The following is a 17362-nucleotide window of genomic DNA, read 5'->3' on the forward strand; positions in this document are numbered from 1 at the left end:
TCAGTAGCCGACGCATACAGAGCCCTTTGCCGTCCCGCTCAGCCCGGACCCGCAGCCAAGCAAATCACAATGACGGTGCTGCTCATCCGGTCTCGGATCGCTGAAGCGGCGCGGTGTAGTCAGTCGAGCATGGCGCTGATATATGATGCAGAGTCGAACAAAGGACATATATGACCACTTTGACTGGCCTTGGACTTGACGTGTGGAGCGTTTCACGAGCATACGTGCTGCGTGCTGAGTGACTTTCGGCTGCGCTGCATGGGAGCCGAGGACTCCTCTTCAACAGATGCTGGGTCGTAATTTGACCTTCTCTTTTGCCTTCACACTCGTGACTTCTTGGACGATGAGTGGGAGCCGTTTGCGCCTGCTAGCTGCTGCTGCGCATAGGTGTCGCTTGATGGACGCCATCTCCTGTGTGCCCTGCCCGAATGACGCGAGAACCTGGTGCAACTGCTGTTCAATGTGCACTGTTCTAAATCTCTGACTACGAAAGAACACTCGGGATGGTGGAAGAAGCTGCGGAGCACGGAGATGGGGCGATGACGCGCGGTCTGTCTATTCACCGCCAATACGCAGCGCATCCTTCATGGTCATGGAAGCTAGTCACGGTGGTGCATGCAGCAGGCTCGCAGAGCGGGCAGGGCCATCATCCTGACTGTTGTGTGTAAGTGAGCGTGCCGCTGTTCCGTGCCGTGTCCAGCCATTTCACGGCATCCATATCATGACGCTTCACACTTTGACACTCAAGACTCGTGACTTGACACTTGACTCACAACTCAAACCTCCAATTAGAGACTGTTGTATACCAACCCTACTCGTGGATGCGCGGTGAGCGCCGCCGAGCTCTTGACGGCTACGTTCGCCATGACCTGGCTTCATCCTTGCTGCGTTGGGGAACTCATCCTCTTCGTGCATCGGTGGACAGAGGTCGTGGCTTGACGTCACTACTCCGTTAATTGTGACTGTGACTGTGACTGATCACTCAAGACTTGAATCGTGATTCGGTACGGCCACCTCGTCCCTGCAGCATCCGCTCCGTGTACGCGTCAAGGCAGCGTGCGATCGCAAGCGGCACTCACATGCAGCATGCGCGCGCTGGGTGCTGCATGTCTGTTAGCAGGTCTCTCTGCGCGGCGCAGTAGCAGCACAGCCCGCCGCCGCAAGCAGGCTCGATGCTGCTGCATGCTGCTGCGCGCTCGCTCTTTCGGAAATTGGCATGAGCACAGACGTGGAGGGGGCAAAGCGGCCAGCAGCCATGGCGGTGTGGTGATTCTTCCTTGGACCAAGACCGCATCCACAGCAGCCGACCTCGATCATCAGCAGCATCAAACTTGCTTTCCAACCTTCACATCCCGAATTCATCAACTCTCACACTCAGTCGTTGCATCTCACCCGATCTTTGAGCCAATCTTGAAATCACTCGCAACACCCCACTGAGCGCCAGCGTTCAAGATGACCGTAAGTGGGAAGGCGTGCGTGGATGGATGGATGTACGCGAAGTGTTTTCGACGCTGACAAGCCCAACTCCTCCACACACCACTCTCAGATCCACTACTCGCTTTGCTTTGGCCTGTTGGTCTCGGAGATGATCGTATTCTTACTGCTGTGAGCCGACCCCGACACGTTTGCAGTCCGCCTCAATCGCGCTGCCTCGGAAGTCTAATCCCATCCGCTTCCGTTCATCTGGGGCCACTAGTATTCTGCCCTTTCCCTTCAAGATCCGTCGCGCAATCTTCCGTTTCTTTGCGACGAATGCCATCGTTGGAAAGGTCTTGTATGGTGTCAAGATCAGTATCATCTTCGTCTCCATTCTGTTCGTTGATGCCTGTCAGAGACTGCTCAAGACCATGGCAGAGCGTCAACAAGCCAAGGAGCAGCTGGGCGTCCGCGACACGGCTCACCATGATATGCTTCTGAGACTCGCTTTTGCACAGTAAGTCGGTCGAGTGTGCTGCGATCAGAAACTGCATGCTCCCGCGTTCTTGTCATACTGACGCCATAGTTCGGCAACGTTTACTTTCCCTTAGGAGAAACTGCTACCTTTGCGGCTTCTGCCTCTTCTGCTCCCTGTGAGTGCTGGTGCGGCAGCAGCGCCGATCTACTTGCTGTGCCTTGCTTATATCATGCTTCTACCACATGACTTGTACAGAATTCTTGCACGCACTTATGCCCTCATCACTGAGCTGATCCAAGCTCAAGAGGCTGCAGGCAAGACTCAAGCCGAACCTGCTAGCGACTCCAACGTTGGTGAGCTCGATCATGTGGTGCATTCTCTGCTACGTAGTAGCGCCCTTCTGACCTGTTCATGGCGTATGCAACGGCATCCTCCAGCTACTCTCAAGAAGCAGGTCGCTCAACAGCAAGCTGGTAAGTAGGCAAGAGCGGAGCTGGACGAGAGCCGATTGCATCACAGTCTCTGACCCAAGGCATCCCACTTCGTGTATCAGAGTACAACCGACTTGCTGACGAACTGGCCGCTGTCAAGGGAGAGGCCGCGAGGACGAGGGACGATTAGTGTCTTGTACAGCGAGCGGCTTCGTTTTGAGCGAAAGGAGGTGCAGTTGGCCCGTGTGAAAGCTCGAGGCAGTGATCGCAGTCGCAGACAGCGAAAATCTGGTGCAATGCCACACTGTAGTCAAACGCCCTCTTCGAGTGAACAACGACGAAAAGTCACGGAAGAGGTTCGAGGCAGTCTTGCTACCCATGAAAGCGATAATCAAAGGATGTATTGTCCACAACTTAAGGCAAGGCAAGATGGAGCGAGCGATATAGCGAAACAAATGAGCGTATGTGTGGTCAGAGGTAGAGGTCGGAACGTGTGAGAGGGGAGAGAATCGATGTGAACGAATGGTAGCATGTCTGATGAGGAGACACGAAGTAATGCCGGCCGGTGCGCTCGGACGAATTTGGTTTACACAGGACATATCGCGATGAGCGGATGGGTGGCAATTGGGTAGTCGATGTTGTTGAAAAGCTAACGAGGTGACGCTTTGCTGATGGTTCGATGACTTCAAAGCATAGCCTCTGTCGACTCGATATCGAGAGCTGAATACTTGTTCGGCAGCGGTAGGCAAGAAACGGACAAGAGTGCTGCCTGCACGGTTGGAGAGCCAGCTCTGCCAACGATGGTACGGACCCGCAATTGAAGTATGATGCCTATTGAGACAATGCGCGCTTCGAGGCGGCGATGCGATGATGTTGTTGTTGATGACGCCGGACGACATCGATGGGCTCGCTGCTCCTTCCAAAAGGCCGAGCGACGGCACCGGTAGCGCGAGGTGCTAAAAGCAGATCGGCACCTGCAAATGCTTCCGATTCTGGCGGCGCGGTACTGCGCCCGAGCAGCTCTACGAGACTCGCATCATTGTCCACGTCCCTCTCATTGTTGTGGTGATGGCGGTGGTGTCGAGTTGTGCCCGTGTCTTGCTCTGCAACACCGCTGTCATCCGTGGCGCTACTAGCCGCGAAAGCAGATGCGGTCGGCGCGGCTTGGGAAGCGGCCCCATCACCACGTTCCGCTTGCGTGTGAGAGCCGGACGGTGGAATGTAAGTTCCGCCGTTGCTTGACCTGTCGATGGAGCCTGGTGTGTCCGTCGTATGCTCGATGCCTTCTCGCCATATGATGATACCAGCGACAGCAGCAATGATTCCGATTAGACCAATGGTGACCAAGATCTTGACACGCCTTCGACCGTTCAGAGCCCTGCGCCTATACGCTTCAGAGGTCGGATCACCATTCTCTGCGCGATGTTGAGCTGCAGAGAAGCGCTTCCAGAACTTGGCCCCTGCACCGTTGACGTCCCACTCGTCACCCATACCGCTAGCGCCCATGTAGGTGCTCTTTGTTCGAGAGCGCGGCTTCTCGTCGACGAAGCCCCGCACGCGAGGCTGAGGCGCATTCTCGTCGTCGTCTTCCGACGCGGGCTGAGGAGGTGGTCGACCGGTCAGGAACGCCATGCTGCGACGGAACACGCTTTGTCTCTTGGGCCCATTGCTGGGTCTGCGTTGGGGCACCTGACCATCTTGGCCGCCTCCGGTGAGGAACGCCATGGAACGACGGAAGACGTTGCTCTGGCGCTTCTCTTGCATTTGGCGCTGTTGTGGGCCTGGCGACTGCGAGAAACCGGGACCGCGCGGCTGTGGAAACGGGGGCGGTGGTCCGCCATTTGGGCCCTGTGGTCGCGGCATAGCCGAGCCGCCGGGGCCTCCTGGTGGACCATAACCGTTCGGTTGAGATGGACCCATGGGACGACGCGGCGCTGAGGCGCTTGGGACAGGCTGATTGTAAGGCCCAGGACCTGGGCCTGGAACGTTGCGCGGCTGGGAATGCATGTCGCGACCAGGTCCAACCATAGCAGCGGAAGGGACGGCTGGACCACCCATACGATTCGGATAGCCCCGACCATCATTAGGAGGCATTGGTGATCTATGACCTCCTATCTGCTCTCGATCACCTCGCTGCTGCGGGAAATTGGGAGGGGCCGGACCTGGGCGACGGTCACCTGGAAGCATCTGAGAATTCTGCTGGGGGGGAGAATCTGCGAGCAGTTGACGAGGCGGGGGCATGTTGCCAGCAGTCGGGCGCAGGCTTTCCGGGCTTACGTTTGGACTACCGCGTGGATCGTTCATTCCGCGATCCTGCGGTCCAAAGGGTGAGCGATCTTGAGGGTGAGGACGCTCAATCTGTCGAGCCTGTTGCTGTTGGTGCTGATGAGCCGGCGTAGGTGCAGCAGGTGGAGGGGCTGCGTTGCCAAAGTAGTCTTGAGCTTCACCAGGGCGCACGGCAGGCGAGCCAACATGACGAGTCGCTTGCTGTACAGGCGAGGAGCTCAAGCCTAGCTGACGGGTCAGCTCAGTCCGGGGGCTAGCGGGAGGGCGATCACCGGCTGCCAAACGGCCGTGAGCCTCGACCGGCGTTTGCAAGGTCTGTGCCGATGTGCTGGTCGGCACGGCACCACGACTGGCGATGTGACTGTCCTCTTCTGTCCAACGATGCTGCTCTTGGCCTCTCAGCCCGGGGGATGCAAGCGCTGGCGCCGCACCAAAGTGGATCGTGCTCCCGTGACGGCCCACATCGTCGTCCGTCACGTCGTCGAGCACGCGTCGCGAGGACGCGCCGGTCCTAGATTCATCTCTTTGATGTTGCTGAAGATGCCCGTCTTCGCGATTGTTGTGGCTGGTTTGACCCGCGCTGCCGCTTCGCTCGAGAGCTTGCTGCTCTGTCATCATGTCAAAATGCGGGCTGGGTGTCTGCCGAGGAGCACTTGAGATGTTGAGGGGAGAGCCCTGGCGTGCAGGTGCGGGTCGATTGTATTGTGGGAGTTGCGCTGAGCCGGAGCTTGCGGCACCGCCGCCGATAGGTGCACCACCATCTTTCAAGCTCTTGAGACCGAGAAGCTTCAGAGAAGGAGGATTCTGGGACGCGCTGTCGGGAGGTCTTGAGCCAACGGCGGCCGCACGCGATGTCCAGCTGCCGCGTTGATTGCCCAATTGTTCGCCAGCAGCATTCATGGCACGGCCCGCGACGCTCTTCGCGCCCGCTTTTTGGGGTGACGGCTGTGTCGAAGGTGCGACACGTTGGTGAGGGGCGGGACGGCGAACACGGTCGTCATCCGAGTCGCTGTCACTGTCGCTATCGCCCATAGTGCCTGTCATCAAGCCGGCCCAGGCCCCGCCACCGCTCTCTTGACGTTGATGCGACGGCCCGCCTTCGTTACCATCGTGTCCCTTCGTACCTGAGGCAAAACCGACGCCACCAGATTGCCGGTTTCTGGCAGCAGACATTGGCGCGTCAACAACGTGGATGGCAGTTGTCTTCCTTGTGTGTCGAGGTGCTTTCGGGGAGTCTACGAACGAGTTTCGCTCGTGATGCTCTTGGAGCTGTTGGCGTCTTTTGGCGGAGGCTTCCTCTGCAGCACCGTCGTTGCGGAGGATTGATTGCTTGCGTGCGAGCTCGCGGATGACTGGATCGGGCGAGTATAGATCCTTTGGATCGTAGAGATATTTGTCGTAGATGGAGTGGAGACGTTCGTCCCTTTGAGGATCCGATGAAGAGCGAAGAGGGATTCCCATGAGTCAACCGTCGGAAGCAATAAAGACGGATTGGCCGACTGGATCAGAGAGCAAAACCCAAGGAGAGTCGCATGAAGGCGCGATCTACTCTTTGTATGCTACGCCGAGTCTGACTTTCCGTTAGGAGCTTGGCAAATTGGGAGGGTCTCGAAACTAAAGAAGGATGAGGAACAGATTGGAAAGATGTCGGGCCGAGTTGCAGACTAGGTGAGACTTGAGAGGATGAGGTAAGAGAGCGGGTGCGAATCAGGTCGGATTCACAACGAAGAAGGTCCTATCGAGCAAGGAGGCTGAAGTGTGCGCGGTCGTGCTCGACTGTGCAGCCCAGAGACACGGCGATCGTACGGGGCGACTAGCAGAGACTGGGCGCGAATGGAGAGAATGGAAGGTCGCAAGAAGGAGCGAAGACACCCTGAAGAGGAGTGCTGGATGTGTTTGAGGTACTGAATGAAGCTATCGTGGACAGTCACAGCAGTTTTGTTTGTTGAGGGCTGGCTTGCTTGGGTGAAGCACGACTCGAGGCATTTACAAGCGCGCCGTTGAATGTGGGCGGTTGGCCAGTGTACCAGACGCGCCCAACGTCAGCAACGTCGGGCGGGCAGCTTACAAGCCGTATAGCATCAGCAGCAGAGCAGACGTGCTGCCGCTGCGTGTGCAGCATGCACTCACTGCATGACTCCTCGTACTTATGCGCATCACTAAACGGGGACGGGCGCAGCCAAGTCAGAATAGGCGGCCGAGAGCACACTAATAATTCTTACACGGCCAATCTGAGCGGTTTGCAGAGAAGCCGATTAATTGTATTCAGCGGTCGATTAGTGATCTGACCTGCATTCAAGATCTGCTTCTCAGCCGCGGAGGCCCATAGCTAGGCCAATTGAGAATTGCGGCCCCTGCTCAAGCGTGCAAATGCTGATGAATCGGCTATTCAGATTCAAGATTCACGATTGCAACCGACGTCCCCAAGGCGCGAGCCTTCATATGCATTAGTCACTGATACACACGCATTCACACAGTCAAGATCGAGCCTCGAGTCAGCTAGCGAGGGCAAGCAAGCAACCAGCGGTCACCGTCGACACGCGACATGCTTGGTCGGAGGCTCGTTGACGAGAGGGAAGCCTTGACTGCTCACTTTGATGTGGCTGTCTTCGCCCGCAGCCTCAGCATCGTCAAATCTATACATTGTGCATGGCCTCAAAGGAGCGATCGCGCGGCCATGGTGCCGGTGCCGGTGCCACCTTAGGCCAATTTGAAGTTGTTTGGATGGAAATGCGGCTGTCTTACATCACTTGCATCACTTATTCTCCGAACACAGAACCGTGACCGTCCAGGAGGCAAGACGAGATGTGAATGAGATCATTCCTAATTGATTCAAGTTCGTAATTTACACTTTTGACTGCGTGCTAATGGTTGCTGATGACAACAGTAGCAGCACCGAGACATGCACGCTGATCGTTAGCGTTGGCGTGGGGCGTCGAGGCAGCATGCGGCCGGTGTGGACTACCCCCACAGTTTTCGAGGTCTGTCTTCTGGCTTCATCGGCCACTCTCGAGTCGATTAGAGCAGAGAGGTGCATGCAGCAGCGGCAGCTAGCATGCAATCAAAGGCCGGGTCTGCAGCATGTCTGTGCAAAGTCGTCACTTGGACTGCTGCTGTGACTGCACGCATGCTCATCAATTCTCTGCTCGGGCATAGTCTTAGTGCTCCCCTTCTGCTGCGTGCATGCATGCACATATAGGTGGGCGCGCATCCAACGGCAAGCTCACCAAAGAGACGCGCCATCTCACATTTTGACCTTGCAAAGAATTAGGCGCCAAGGTTTCGCCGCGGATGAATATCAGCAGCGGCACTCGATTTTCGTCATTCGTGATTGTGATTGTGGCCGTGTGGTTGCTTTGATTGACTGACTGCATCATGACCTCGACTGTCCGACGACCGCGATATGGTCTATATACATACTGTATATACAAGAAGGTGGGTGCGGCGACATGCTGCGATCCATCATGCATGCATGACTTGGCTTGATTGGCGTCCATAGTCTTGAGTAGTATATATAGCTGAAGAGGTTCGGGAAGGGTCCTTGCTGATCGAGTGCACTCACGACTTGCGCTCCCAAACGGCAGATCGCTTCACTTGATTGCAATTAAAGCGAGGCCCTCTTTGTACAATTACAATCTGGAATGTGAATCGTGAATCTTCCCGTGTCAAGAATGGTGGAGCAATAATGAATGATATCATACATGGAACTTCAATGCGCAGAGTCGAAGTTTCACCTAGGCGATCTCATGACCACTCGATAACTTTCATATGCTTCCGTATAGCTGCAGATCGATACCCATCGGGAGGTTTGCAGTCGTGATCGAACTCCAAAATCACAGCCGCACCATCCACGAAACAATTCCACTCACCATTCAAATCTCGAATTACATTCCGTGCAAATAACCGCGACGTCAAGACTGTGACTACTACCGCCGGGAAACCGACGCAGAACGTGCTGCGCGCGTGGGCGACAATAATACCACTATAAGAAGTTCCACGACCGACACAGGCCTCGACGGGTCGACCAATGTGAATACTGCAAAAGGCGCTTGGCTCCTCACGCGCAGTCGAGATCAGTGCGATCGCAGCTTTCCCCTTGCAGCGGGACATGAGGGCGACGAATTGTGATCGGAATGACTTTGGCCAGCCAGCGCATGCTGCGTGCCAAGCTTCGTGATCTGCAACTTTTTCGGTTGAACGCCGGTCGCGCATCCCGCCTCCAAGCTCACGTCACCATTTGACTTTGCCCATAGGCCAGCTCGGAGCGCCCGATAGATCTTCCAGACCGGTTTGGTAGATGAGGAAACGATGGCATACTTCATGATTGCCTCGACGCGGCTCCTTTCGTCTGCTATGAATTTGCACGAGCCTGACCAGCGGGAGACGACTGACCGAAAGTTCCGAGCGTACAGAACTTTGCACACGAAACTTATTCCGGGTCAATAACTTCACATTCAATTTGTAGACTGCCGCCATCGTCGTGACGCATAGTAAATGGGCCGTAATGTGCCAAAGGGCGAAAATCCTGCCGAGTGAAGGATTCACCACCGGTCTCTCTGCAAGGACCAGCCGAGCTGCGGCAGTGGTGCTTTCACGTCGTGTACGAGGTCGAACAAAGTTGGTATCTAGAAAGGACAGTGAGCGAGAGCAAGGAGAAGACAAAATGACGCAGTGCCCCCAGAGGCGACGTGGTGATGCTACACAAAGGTCGATAAAGGTAAATGCCGTCTGAAGACATGTACGATCCGTGACGAGGAGATTGTGGACTAAGCAATGAAAGGCTCCACTTTCGGTCACAGCGCCGCTCATAGATAGGCGAGCCCGTCAGCGCTATCGATCGAAGATACGCTAGACCTCCTGATATCGGCTTGGGAGCGGAAGATTTTTGGTCCTCCTGGCGCTGGACCGTGCGGTGCGAGCGCGGGCTTGGATTGATACTGACGAGACTGCTGCTGCTGCTGCTCAAACTCTCTTTGCTGACGCCGCTTTTGTTCCTCCCAGCTTTCCGAGACCTGTCGAGCCTGCAGCTGCGGTTGCACCTGCTGCATCTGGGTGTCGTACAGCCGCTGAGCTGTGTACGTCTTGGGCGGGTCGCGGAACGGAGAGGTGGGCATCATGACTTCGCACGCGACTTCGGGTGGTGAGCGGCTTGGCAAATTATTCAGGGGCGTGGGCAGCCCGCCCGCGCGAGTTGCCGGTGAGGAAGCCTTTGCCTTTGCCCCTTCCCCTTGCTTGCGAGTAGCTTCGTACTGCTTCAATCGAGAGGCGACTTCCGCATCATCGTACAGTGTGGACATGTGGGTGTACGGATCCAATGCCGATGTTTTGCCAACGGGATGGTAGCGTGTGGTGACGTCATCTTCCACGCTGCGCGCTGACTCTCGTCGCACATGAAGTGCAGTCTCGTGGTCAGTATGAGAGGAGCTGGGAGGGTGTGCCGCGTCGCGTTCGCGCTTGAGGGTGCGCTCTAGCACATCAAGTTCGGAAGCGCGTGCCCCTCGGCCTTGACGAGGTGACCTGGATTCTCGCTTTCCAATTAATTCGCTGCTCCTCTGGCTGGGGTTCAGCGGTGCCTCCTCCGCCGGCGCCATGCCTGATCCGACTCCGGCACCAACACCGCCGATCGGAGTGCCAATGTTGCTACGTGAAGCAAGTGAAGATGGCGCGCGAGAAGCTAGAGGTGGGAACAAAGCGTCATCCGGAACCACGCGAGGAGCAGGAGGCGGAAAAAGCGCATCATCTGGCACGGTGGAGTGGACGCTGGGAGCGCGACTACGGTTCGTACGCGTTGTCCTGGTACTTGGCGGAGCACCGTGCCCGGAGCTGGCACCAAATTGTGATGGTGTGCGTCGGTGCATGCCAGCAGCTGTCGCGGGGTAGACAGAGCCGATAGAGCTCGTTTCCGCTTGTCCATCGAGCCTATTTGCGGCCACGAGTCCCGTCGTGTCATTGGCTCCATAGCCCCGCGCGTAGGAATCTTCTGCTGCTGCAGATTTCTTCGGCCCTGCCATAGCAGAGAACATGGAGCTCATCGCGCGGAAGCGACCACCGCTACCTGATGCTGGCTGACCATCCACTTCGTACCTCCAAGGTGATACGAATTGGTCGTCAAACGGCTTTGACTTTTCGTCTTGGCCCCTTTTCCGCTTCCACCAGAAGATCGCTCCTGCAATCAGCGATATACCAAGCAGAGCTCCAATGATGCCCCCAGCAATCGCCCCGCCGTTCGAGCTACTGTTCTCTTCCTTGGCGGCATCGTCAGCACTCGGATTGCGGGGCTGCCCACTCTTCTGGGAGGTGTTGCCCTTGCTGGAAGTGCTCGTCGCCTTGTGTGCGGCGTTGCTGCTAGCTGGAGTCGCTTGCTTGGGTACACTAGAGGTGGCAGCCATTAGACCTTGCGTCAGACCGGGATTCGCAGCATCGCAGGAAGCCGACCCTCGAGCGCTGGAGACGGTGTAGATCAGGCCAACTCCTCCTGATCCGCTCTTGCCATTGTCGGTCATTGCAACGGTGAAGCGAGTGCCGCGGGGATATGACACCTGCCAGTCAAACTTCTTGTCGCCCTTTGACGCCGTGTATGTTGAGGGTACACCTCCCTCTGGCAGGAATGTAACCGAGACTGGATCGCCGATGCCGTTGTTCGAAGCGTCTTCCTGCCACTGGATCGGCCATGCGCTGCAGGCGCGCGGAGATGTCTCTGGCCCGAACCAGACAAAATCAAGCGACTCTGAAGGCGCGGAACAGCTGCCACCCGTTGAGATGGGCTGAAATTGCGAGACGCCCGCAACCTTGCCGGATGCGTCAGAAACGCCTACGATGACACTGGAACCCGAATCTTTGAAGCCTGGCACATCCCAATCGTATGACCACGTCTTGTCGCTAGTGTAGCCGCTTGGGAATGTCAACGTGGTAGAGACGTGGTTGGTAGGAACGATAGACACTGTCCATGGTGCTGTGCCCCCAGTCGTGTCCCATTCGATGCTCATCGGTGAGCCTGAGGAGGAGGACGCATGTGCACATCAGCGATACCGCTGCTTGGACACTCGTTTCAAGCCCCATGCCACACACTCACAGCTCTTGGCATCTCCCAATTTCACCTGCAGAGGTGCGGCGGATGTGGCACCTGCTAGAGCACTCATAGCAACCAATGACCCCTTTGCCGCGCGGGCCCCTTTGCCGTGTCGAAGCTGCATGGTGAGCTGCAGTGTGGCACGACGGGTGGGCAAAAAGGTAAGTCTCCTGACAGGAAATGTTGTGTCGCTGGTATGTCGGATTGAAGCACGCCTGTGGACGCCGACTCGTCAGCTCGATCTGATCGACGGCAGAGTTCCTAGAGTGTTATTGTATCGATCCCACTCAGCGAGCGAGCGAGTGGGCCCAGGTCGAGAATGAATGTGAAATGAGCAAAAGAGCGTGGTAGAAGGGGTGTCCTGTTGGGTGGTGTGTGTCGCGCAGAGTCCCACTGGGGAAATGGTCTAAAACCCCTAGCGAGTACAGCTTTCCAGCTCTTCGAGCGGCCCTGTCGTTTTCGTAAAGGCGGATGCAGTCGGAGCGACTTGAAAGATGCAAGTCGGACCGATGAGGTACCAAGCCGTTTGCATGAATGACGCGAGCGTTGACACTCGCGGATGAGAAAGAGCGAGGCAGTCGAAAGCGTTTAGTCAGAGAAAGGAGCGAAGCCGGAACGGAGGGAGTGGTGTAGGAGGGGAAACGAGACTGTCGAATGGGAATCGAAATCAATCAAGAATAGAAATGGACGTTGATCAGGCAGAACAGAGATGAGGGCGATGCGCGAAGTCAGCGTCAATCACCAACCATGCATCAGGTATCACATACGTTCCAGCGGTCACAGACACGCGAGTCACGAGTCAGAGAGAGTGAGCTCGAGACTCGGGACTGGCTTGCGTGATGCGCGCGCGGTACGGCGCGCCTCCTTAATTCCTCTCCGCGGTTGTGTGCGCTCAAGGTTTGGCGCCGAGCGCCAGTCAATTCAAGCTTTGCCGGTACATTCAAGAATCAGATTCACGATTTTGATTGCCCTGGACAGGCTGGTAACAATCACAATTACGATGTGAACAAGGCCTATATAGTATTCTCCATGAATCGTTCCCGCCCGCAGCAGAACGCCCGGACCTGCCAACCAAGTCGCACCAATGCGGGAGCCGTGCACAAGGAGCCGGGAGACACCCTCGCGCTCATTCAGATTCGATCGATTCACGACTCGCGACGCGAGACTGACGACTCCCTACTCCTATTTGGACTTCGAGTACTGTACACATTACGAAGAGCGGAGCTGGCTGTAGAATTGCATGGCGATCGTCAGCGACACCCGCCAGTCAAGGCTAACCGTGCTGGATACTGATCCACGACGGATGCTACCTACCATGCACCACCACTCATGCAGCACTAGACTCGTCCAAACTTCCGCTGCTAGTCGGCGTTACATAGTCAAACAGAGCAGCTGCCGCCGCACGGCTCCTTGGCCTTGGGGGCGCGGGCCCAGCATGATGCTTGCTGCTGATGAAAGGGATGCCATGCTCCCAGCCAGCCCCCTACGCGTGAGCGCGGTGAGGAAGTCTGGAAGGAAATGTTCTCCTCTTCCTTCTACGGCCTGTCAAGCTTTGCATGACCTCCAACATTCTGGCCTCATATCAGTCAAGCGTTCAGAGGAGCATTCATGCTGCGAGCGGAGTCTCAATTACGATCAAGTACGGTACACCAGCTGATGAGACTCTTACGCTGCCTGCTCTACTGACAGGCACGCTCGGATGTAGCTGCGAGCGATATTCACCTGCATGAGAAAGCTGCATGAGCCCTAAACAAAGGGCTGCACAGCAGAGGTCGCAACAGCTGCAGGGACTTGAGGAGCACCTTCCCAAAAGGCTTACAAGTGATGGGGAAATGCTGTTCGCGGTAGCGGTCAATGGTGAGTACAGCAAGCAAGTAACCCTTCCCCCTCCCCAGTCAAGCATGCATGCGACAGGCCGAACGCCTGCAGTAGCCCGTTCTCGGCGCTTATCCTCGCATCCCTCATATTCTCAAGCCCTGGCTGCCTCTCGTGTCTGCCCTGCTCTGGCGCGCGCAAATTGCGTGAATCGACGAAGGGACAGGAAGGAACGCTTAATTGACTGACTGCCAGGCGTGACTTTGAAAGCGCAGTCAATCTCTTGACGTCGCACCGCTGTAGCGTCCTCGAGCCCGCGCCACGAGTCAATGTAGAGTTTGTTGCCTGCTGGCCGCAAATCATTCGCGTATAGACCATCGGATCGAGACGTGCTAAGCCCAGTCAGAGTGCAGGTCGGGAGCGGTAGGTGCGCTCGTGGCCTTGACTTATCGGTCAAGTCGATTGAGTCAACTCTGGAGACGCTGCTTTCCCACATCCCGCATAGGTACAGGCCTGGCCGCGTCAAACGCAAGGGGCTGGACGCCCTACCGATTGACACTTCGGCGTTTCCAGAAGCCCAGAAAAGAGAGTCACGGCGGAGTGTGACGTGCACGCCGCGCAATCAGCTGCCAAGCCGTCAAACGACGCAGCGTGCAAACAGGGCCAAAGTAGCGAGGCACGCTCAATTCGCGAGGAGCAGCCCCGACGCATTCCTTCTCCTCCTCAATAGCCTCCAAGCTGAGTCACGCGGAGGCGGACAGCCAGGCTCTGCTCTGTGCGCTGTATGCGATATGCCATTATTGAACCTCGAGACGCGGAGACTTTGCGCTTCACGAAGCGTCCACTCTAAGTAATAACCATCTCAACACGCTGCAGCCCTTGCCATCAAGCGATTGCAGAGCTCCGCCCACTCGGCGAGTCAGACGAATGTTGGCGACCATCGTCCCAACCTCCGTCATAGTCCGTCCGAACGACCAACTACAAGTGGCTCGTCATCTCGCTGGGTTTGTAGTCTCCCGAGCTGATCTGGTGCACTGCTGTGAAGAGTGGGTAGCCTTGTTGCCTGCCTCGCGCTTCCAAGAACGTGTAGACTTCCCTCGCCGTTTCCACCCCTTGCAACCTCTGGCCATTGAGGAGCTCCTTCTCCAGCACAGGGAATGACTGAAAGGCAGACATTTGGCGGCAGAACGCCTTGTAAATTCTCTGCAACTCGACAGGCGGCCGACATGAAGTATGGCACTCACCTTGCCAGTCTTGACGAATGCTTCCGCGCACTTGCGGTTACGCCCTCCGAAGCCTGATAGAGTGCCACCCACGGAGGGTCAGCGCTGCGTTGCGTATTGGCTCGCGGAGCAACTCACAAGTGGTGATCAAGTCTGCGATGCCCGCACTTGTTTCTGTGAATGTCTCTGCCTTGACGCCCTCAAAGAATTCTTCGCAGAAGGACTTCATCTCCATCAACCCGATTCTCATCACAGCAGCTGTTTTCACGAACAAGTCGTCGTCGTGAGATGTGCGCTCATCCGAACTATGCATGTACCGAACCTGATCGCTCACCCTTCGCATTGTCTCCCCAGCCAAGACCATCTGTGAAGCCTGCAGCGATGGCGACGACGTTCTTGAGTGCTCCGCAAAGACTGACACCAGCGACATCCTCCACCAATCCAACGCGGAAAAAGGGGGTATCAAAGACCTTGAACCACAGCTCCGCTTTCTCATGCTCTCCCGGCCTGTACCCGATGGTGGTTTCGCTGAACTTGTCTTGTGCGACTGGACAGAAGCATAGAAGAGGGCTTCCCGGCCTGAGTTTGGTTGCCCGATCACACTCTGCAGGGCTCTTCCACTCACCTTCATTGGCAATGTTGGCTCCGCTCAGTGCGCTGCATTTGCAACCGAGGAGCTTTTCGATGACATCTGCGAAAATGTTGATGTTGCCATCCTTGACCTCTACACCTTTGATCATGGACAAGGCCTGAGTAGAGGGCTTGATCTTGCCTTTGAGCTCTGAGCAGATGGACGCAATAAACTGCGGAATGGCAAGGTGCGTGCATAGTTGTGAGCAAAAGGCAGGGAGCTTGACACAATTTCCACTCGAGCCTTCCTAGACAAGCCATGTTTGGGAATTTGGACCGCACTGCTACTATGCCGGTCGCCTAAGTCCTCCAGCGCGCTTTTGCAAGCTCCCTCAGCCCGATGAACTGCTGCCACTGCTTGCGAAAGCCAGCAAGAGCCCACGCCTCGTCCTCTCCACTCCGCAATCCCCTCCAGAATCCAAAGTATATTGCTCTAGTCGTGCAGGCCCTCAACTGACCTGATGCGGGGTGACAAAGATGAGCAAGTCGGCGTCCTGTGCAGCAGCAGTCGCGCTGGGCACAGCCACGACGTTTTCGGGAATGGGAATGCCAGGCAAGTATTTGACATTTTCGTGTTTTGCGTTGATGATTTCAGTCAGCTTTTGGCCATTGATCTGCAAAGGTCGCAGCAGGACAGGGGCAGCGAGAGAGAGAGTGATGCTCAGTGTTCGATCCTCTGAACCAGCTAGACGCCGGAAGGAAAGCCAAAGCTGACTGCAAACTCACCGATTCCTCGTGCACGTACATCCGCACCTCGGGGTGGAATGTGTCGGAATGCCTAATCATATTCCTGCCCGCGATTCGGGCGATGGCGCTTCCCCAGTTTCCCGAGCCGATGATGGCCAGTCGCAACTTGTTGCCGCTCATGCTGTCCTCGTTTGCGTTGTGCTAAGATCGCCTTCCTGCTCTGTGCATGTAGTCCACGCCAAAATACAGCTTGTGGAGGTGTGAGAAGCTGGAGAGGGAAGCTTGCTCGGCCAGAGGAATAGAGTAGAGGGGGTCTAGAGGAATCACTTCAGCTTGGTCTAGAGGTTGAGATGAAAGAGGAGTGTAATTGGTGTGGTACAGTGAGGGCTTGTTGGCAATCACGGGTGACACCCAGCAGCAGCAGCACAGAGATCGCTCCGAGGTGTCGCCAATGAGGGCGCGATTTTTGGGACGCCGCATGGGTCGCGTGTTGCGTGTGATTCACGATTCTGATGGCTGCTTGCATATGCCTATGCCTATGCCTGCCGGCTTGTCTGCGCTCACGCAGCAGAGGGATGCATATCACACTCACTCACAAACCCATGCAACTACCTCTCGGGGACACGCGGAAAGCCCCAGCAATCGGAAGTTCACGCGTGCTGTGCGTGATGCGCAATTAAGCCTGCTGAACCTCGAGCACGCGCACGCACACGCACACGCACTCGTGACTATTCGCCCGCTGCGAATCTGCACTCATCCCGGCACCGGTCTTTCCGCCCTCCCATGTACAGGGAGAAAGAGGTCACTCACACTCTTCCACAACAAGCTCACAGGTATGCGTGCGTGCGAGCGTGCATTCACGATTCTCATTCACAACTCAAAAATTGACCGTGGAAAGCGTTTGCGTCGCACCGAAACGACGCCGGACAAATCGACGGAGGTTGCTGTGTGTGTGTGACCTTGCGCGGCGCCGTGCCGCGAGAGCGGATTCACGATCGACGATCCTACTGATGTGATTGTAGCAGATACGCGAAACGCAAGGATGCGTCACTCGCGACAGCTCCCAAGCGTATACTTACGACTGTACATCCTGCTCGTGACTCGCCATGATCTTTGACTTTGACTGTTGTGACTGCTGACCTTCCTCTTCAGCCTCGGCGCCTGCAGGCCGGCTTCTCGAAGCCCTGCATACATCTTCACTCGCTAGCCTCTTCAATCACCTGTTGAAAGCCTGCTTTTGTTCGACCTTGTGCGCGCTCAAGCGCAGCAGACTCGCGCTCGTGACTGACTGTTCCTATCGATGATAGCATGACGCCTAGATCGATGG

At 56.3% G+C, this 17362-nt stretch overlaps 6 protein-coding genes across 6 annotated transcripts; 2 read left to right on the forward strand and 4 right to left on the reverse strand.

Moving 5' to 3' along the window:
• Positions 1-976: 976 nt before the first annotated feature.
• Positions 977-1686, forward strand: IE81DRAFT_98207 (hypothetical protein). Its single transcript, XM_025517807.1, has 2 exons — positions 977-1458; positions 1547-1686. The coding sequence occupies exon 1, from the start codon at positions 1087-1089 to the stop codon at positions 1435-1437; it is 351 nt and encodes a 116-aa protein (XP_025370316.1). The 5' UTR covers positions 977-1086; the 3' UTR covers positions 1438-1458; positions 1547-1686.
• Positions 1327-2863, forward strand: IE81DRAFT_322668 (B-cell receptor-associated 31-like protein). Its single transcript, XM_025513706.1, has 7 exons — positions 1327-1458; positions 1547-1605; positions 1697-1933; positions 2028-2069; positions 2150-2247; positions 2332-2367; positions 2448-2863. Exons 1-7 carry the CDS (start codon positions 1453-1455, stop codon positions 2513-2515), a joined length of 546 nt encoding a protein of 181 aa, XP_025370317.1. The 5' UTR covers positions 1327-1452; the 3' UTR covers positions 2516-2863.
• On the reverse strand, positions 2837-6374 carry IE81DRAFT_98218 (hypothetical protein). Its single transcript, XM_025517808.1, has one exon. It carries the CDS (start codon positions 6070-6072, stop codon positions 3157-3159), a length of 2916 nt encoding a protein of 971 aa, XP_025370318.1. The 5' UTR covers positions 6073-6374; the 3' UTR covers positions 2837-3156.
• Positions 6375-8087: 1713 nt separating this feature from the next.
• On the reverse strand, positions 8088-8929 carry IE81DRAFT_98287 (hypothetical protein). Its single transcript, XM_025517809.1, has one exon. It carries the CDS (start codon positions 8821-8823, stop codon positions 8356-8358), a length of 468 nt encoding a protein of 155 aa, XP_025370319.1. The 5' UTR covers positions 8824-8929; the 3' UTR covers positions 8088-8355.
• A 487-nt stretch (positions 8930-9416) lies between these two features.
• Positions 9417-11804, reverse strand: IE81DRAFT_346759 (hypothetical protein; the record flags this gene model as incomplete). Its single annotated transcript, XM_025516072.1, has 2 exons — positions 9417-11605; positions 11684-11804. The coding sequence occupies 2 exons, from the start codon at positions 11802-11804 to the stop codon at positions 9417-9419; spliced, it is 2310 nt and encodes a 769-aa protein (XP_025370320.1).
• A 2422-nt stretch (positions 11805-14226) lies between these two features.
• Positions 14227-16619, reverse strand: IE81DRAFT_322672 (NAD-dependent glycerol-3-phosphate dehydrogenase). Its single transcript, XM_025513707.1, has 7 exons — positions 16075-16619; positions 15807-15962; positions 15344-15521; positions 15053-15265; positions 14857-14976; positions 14740-14792; positions 14227-14656 (listed from the first exon to the last, which is right to left on the reverse strand). Exons 1-7 carry the CDS (start codon positions 16213-16215, stop codon positions 14474-14476), a joined length of 1044 nt encoding a protein of 347 aa, XP_025370321.1. The 5' UTR covers positions 16216-16619; the 3' UTR covers positions 14227-14473.
• Positions 16620-17362: the final 743 nt, after the last annotated feature.

The sequence above is a fragment of the Ceraceosorus guamensis genome (assembly GCF_003144195.1).
Source record: "Ceraceosorus guamensis strain MCA 4658 unplaced genomic scaffold IE81scaffold_22, whole genome shotgun sequence".
Classification (NCBI taxonomy): Eukaryota; Fungi; Basidiomycota; class Exobasidiomycetes; order Ceraceosorales; family Ceraceosoraceae; genus Ceraceosorus; species Ceraceosorus guamensis.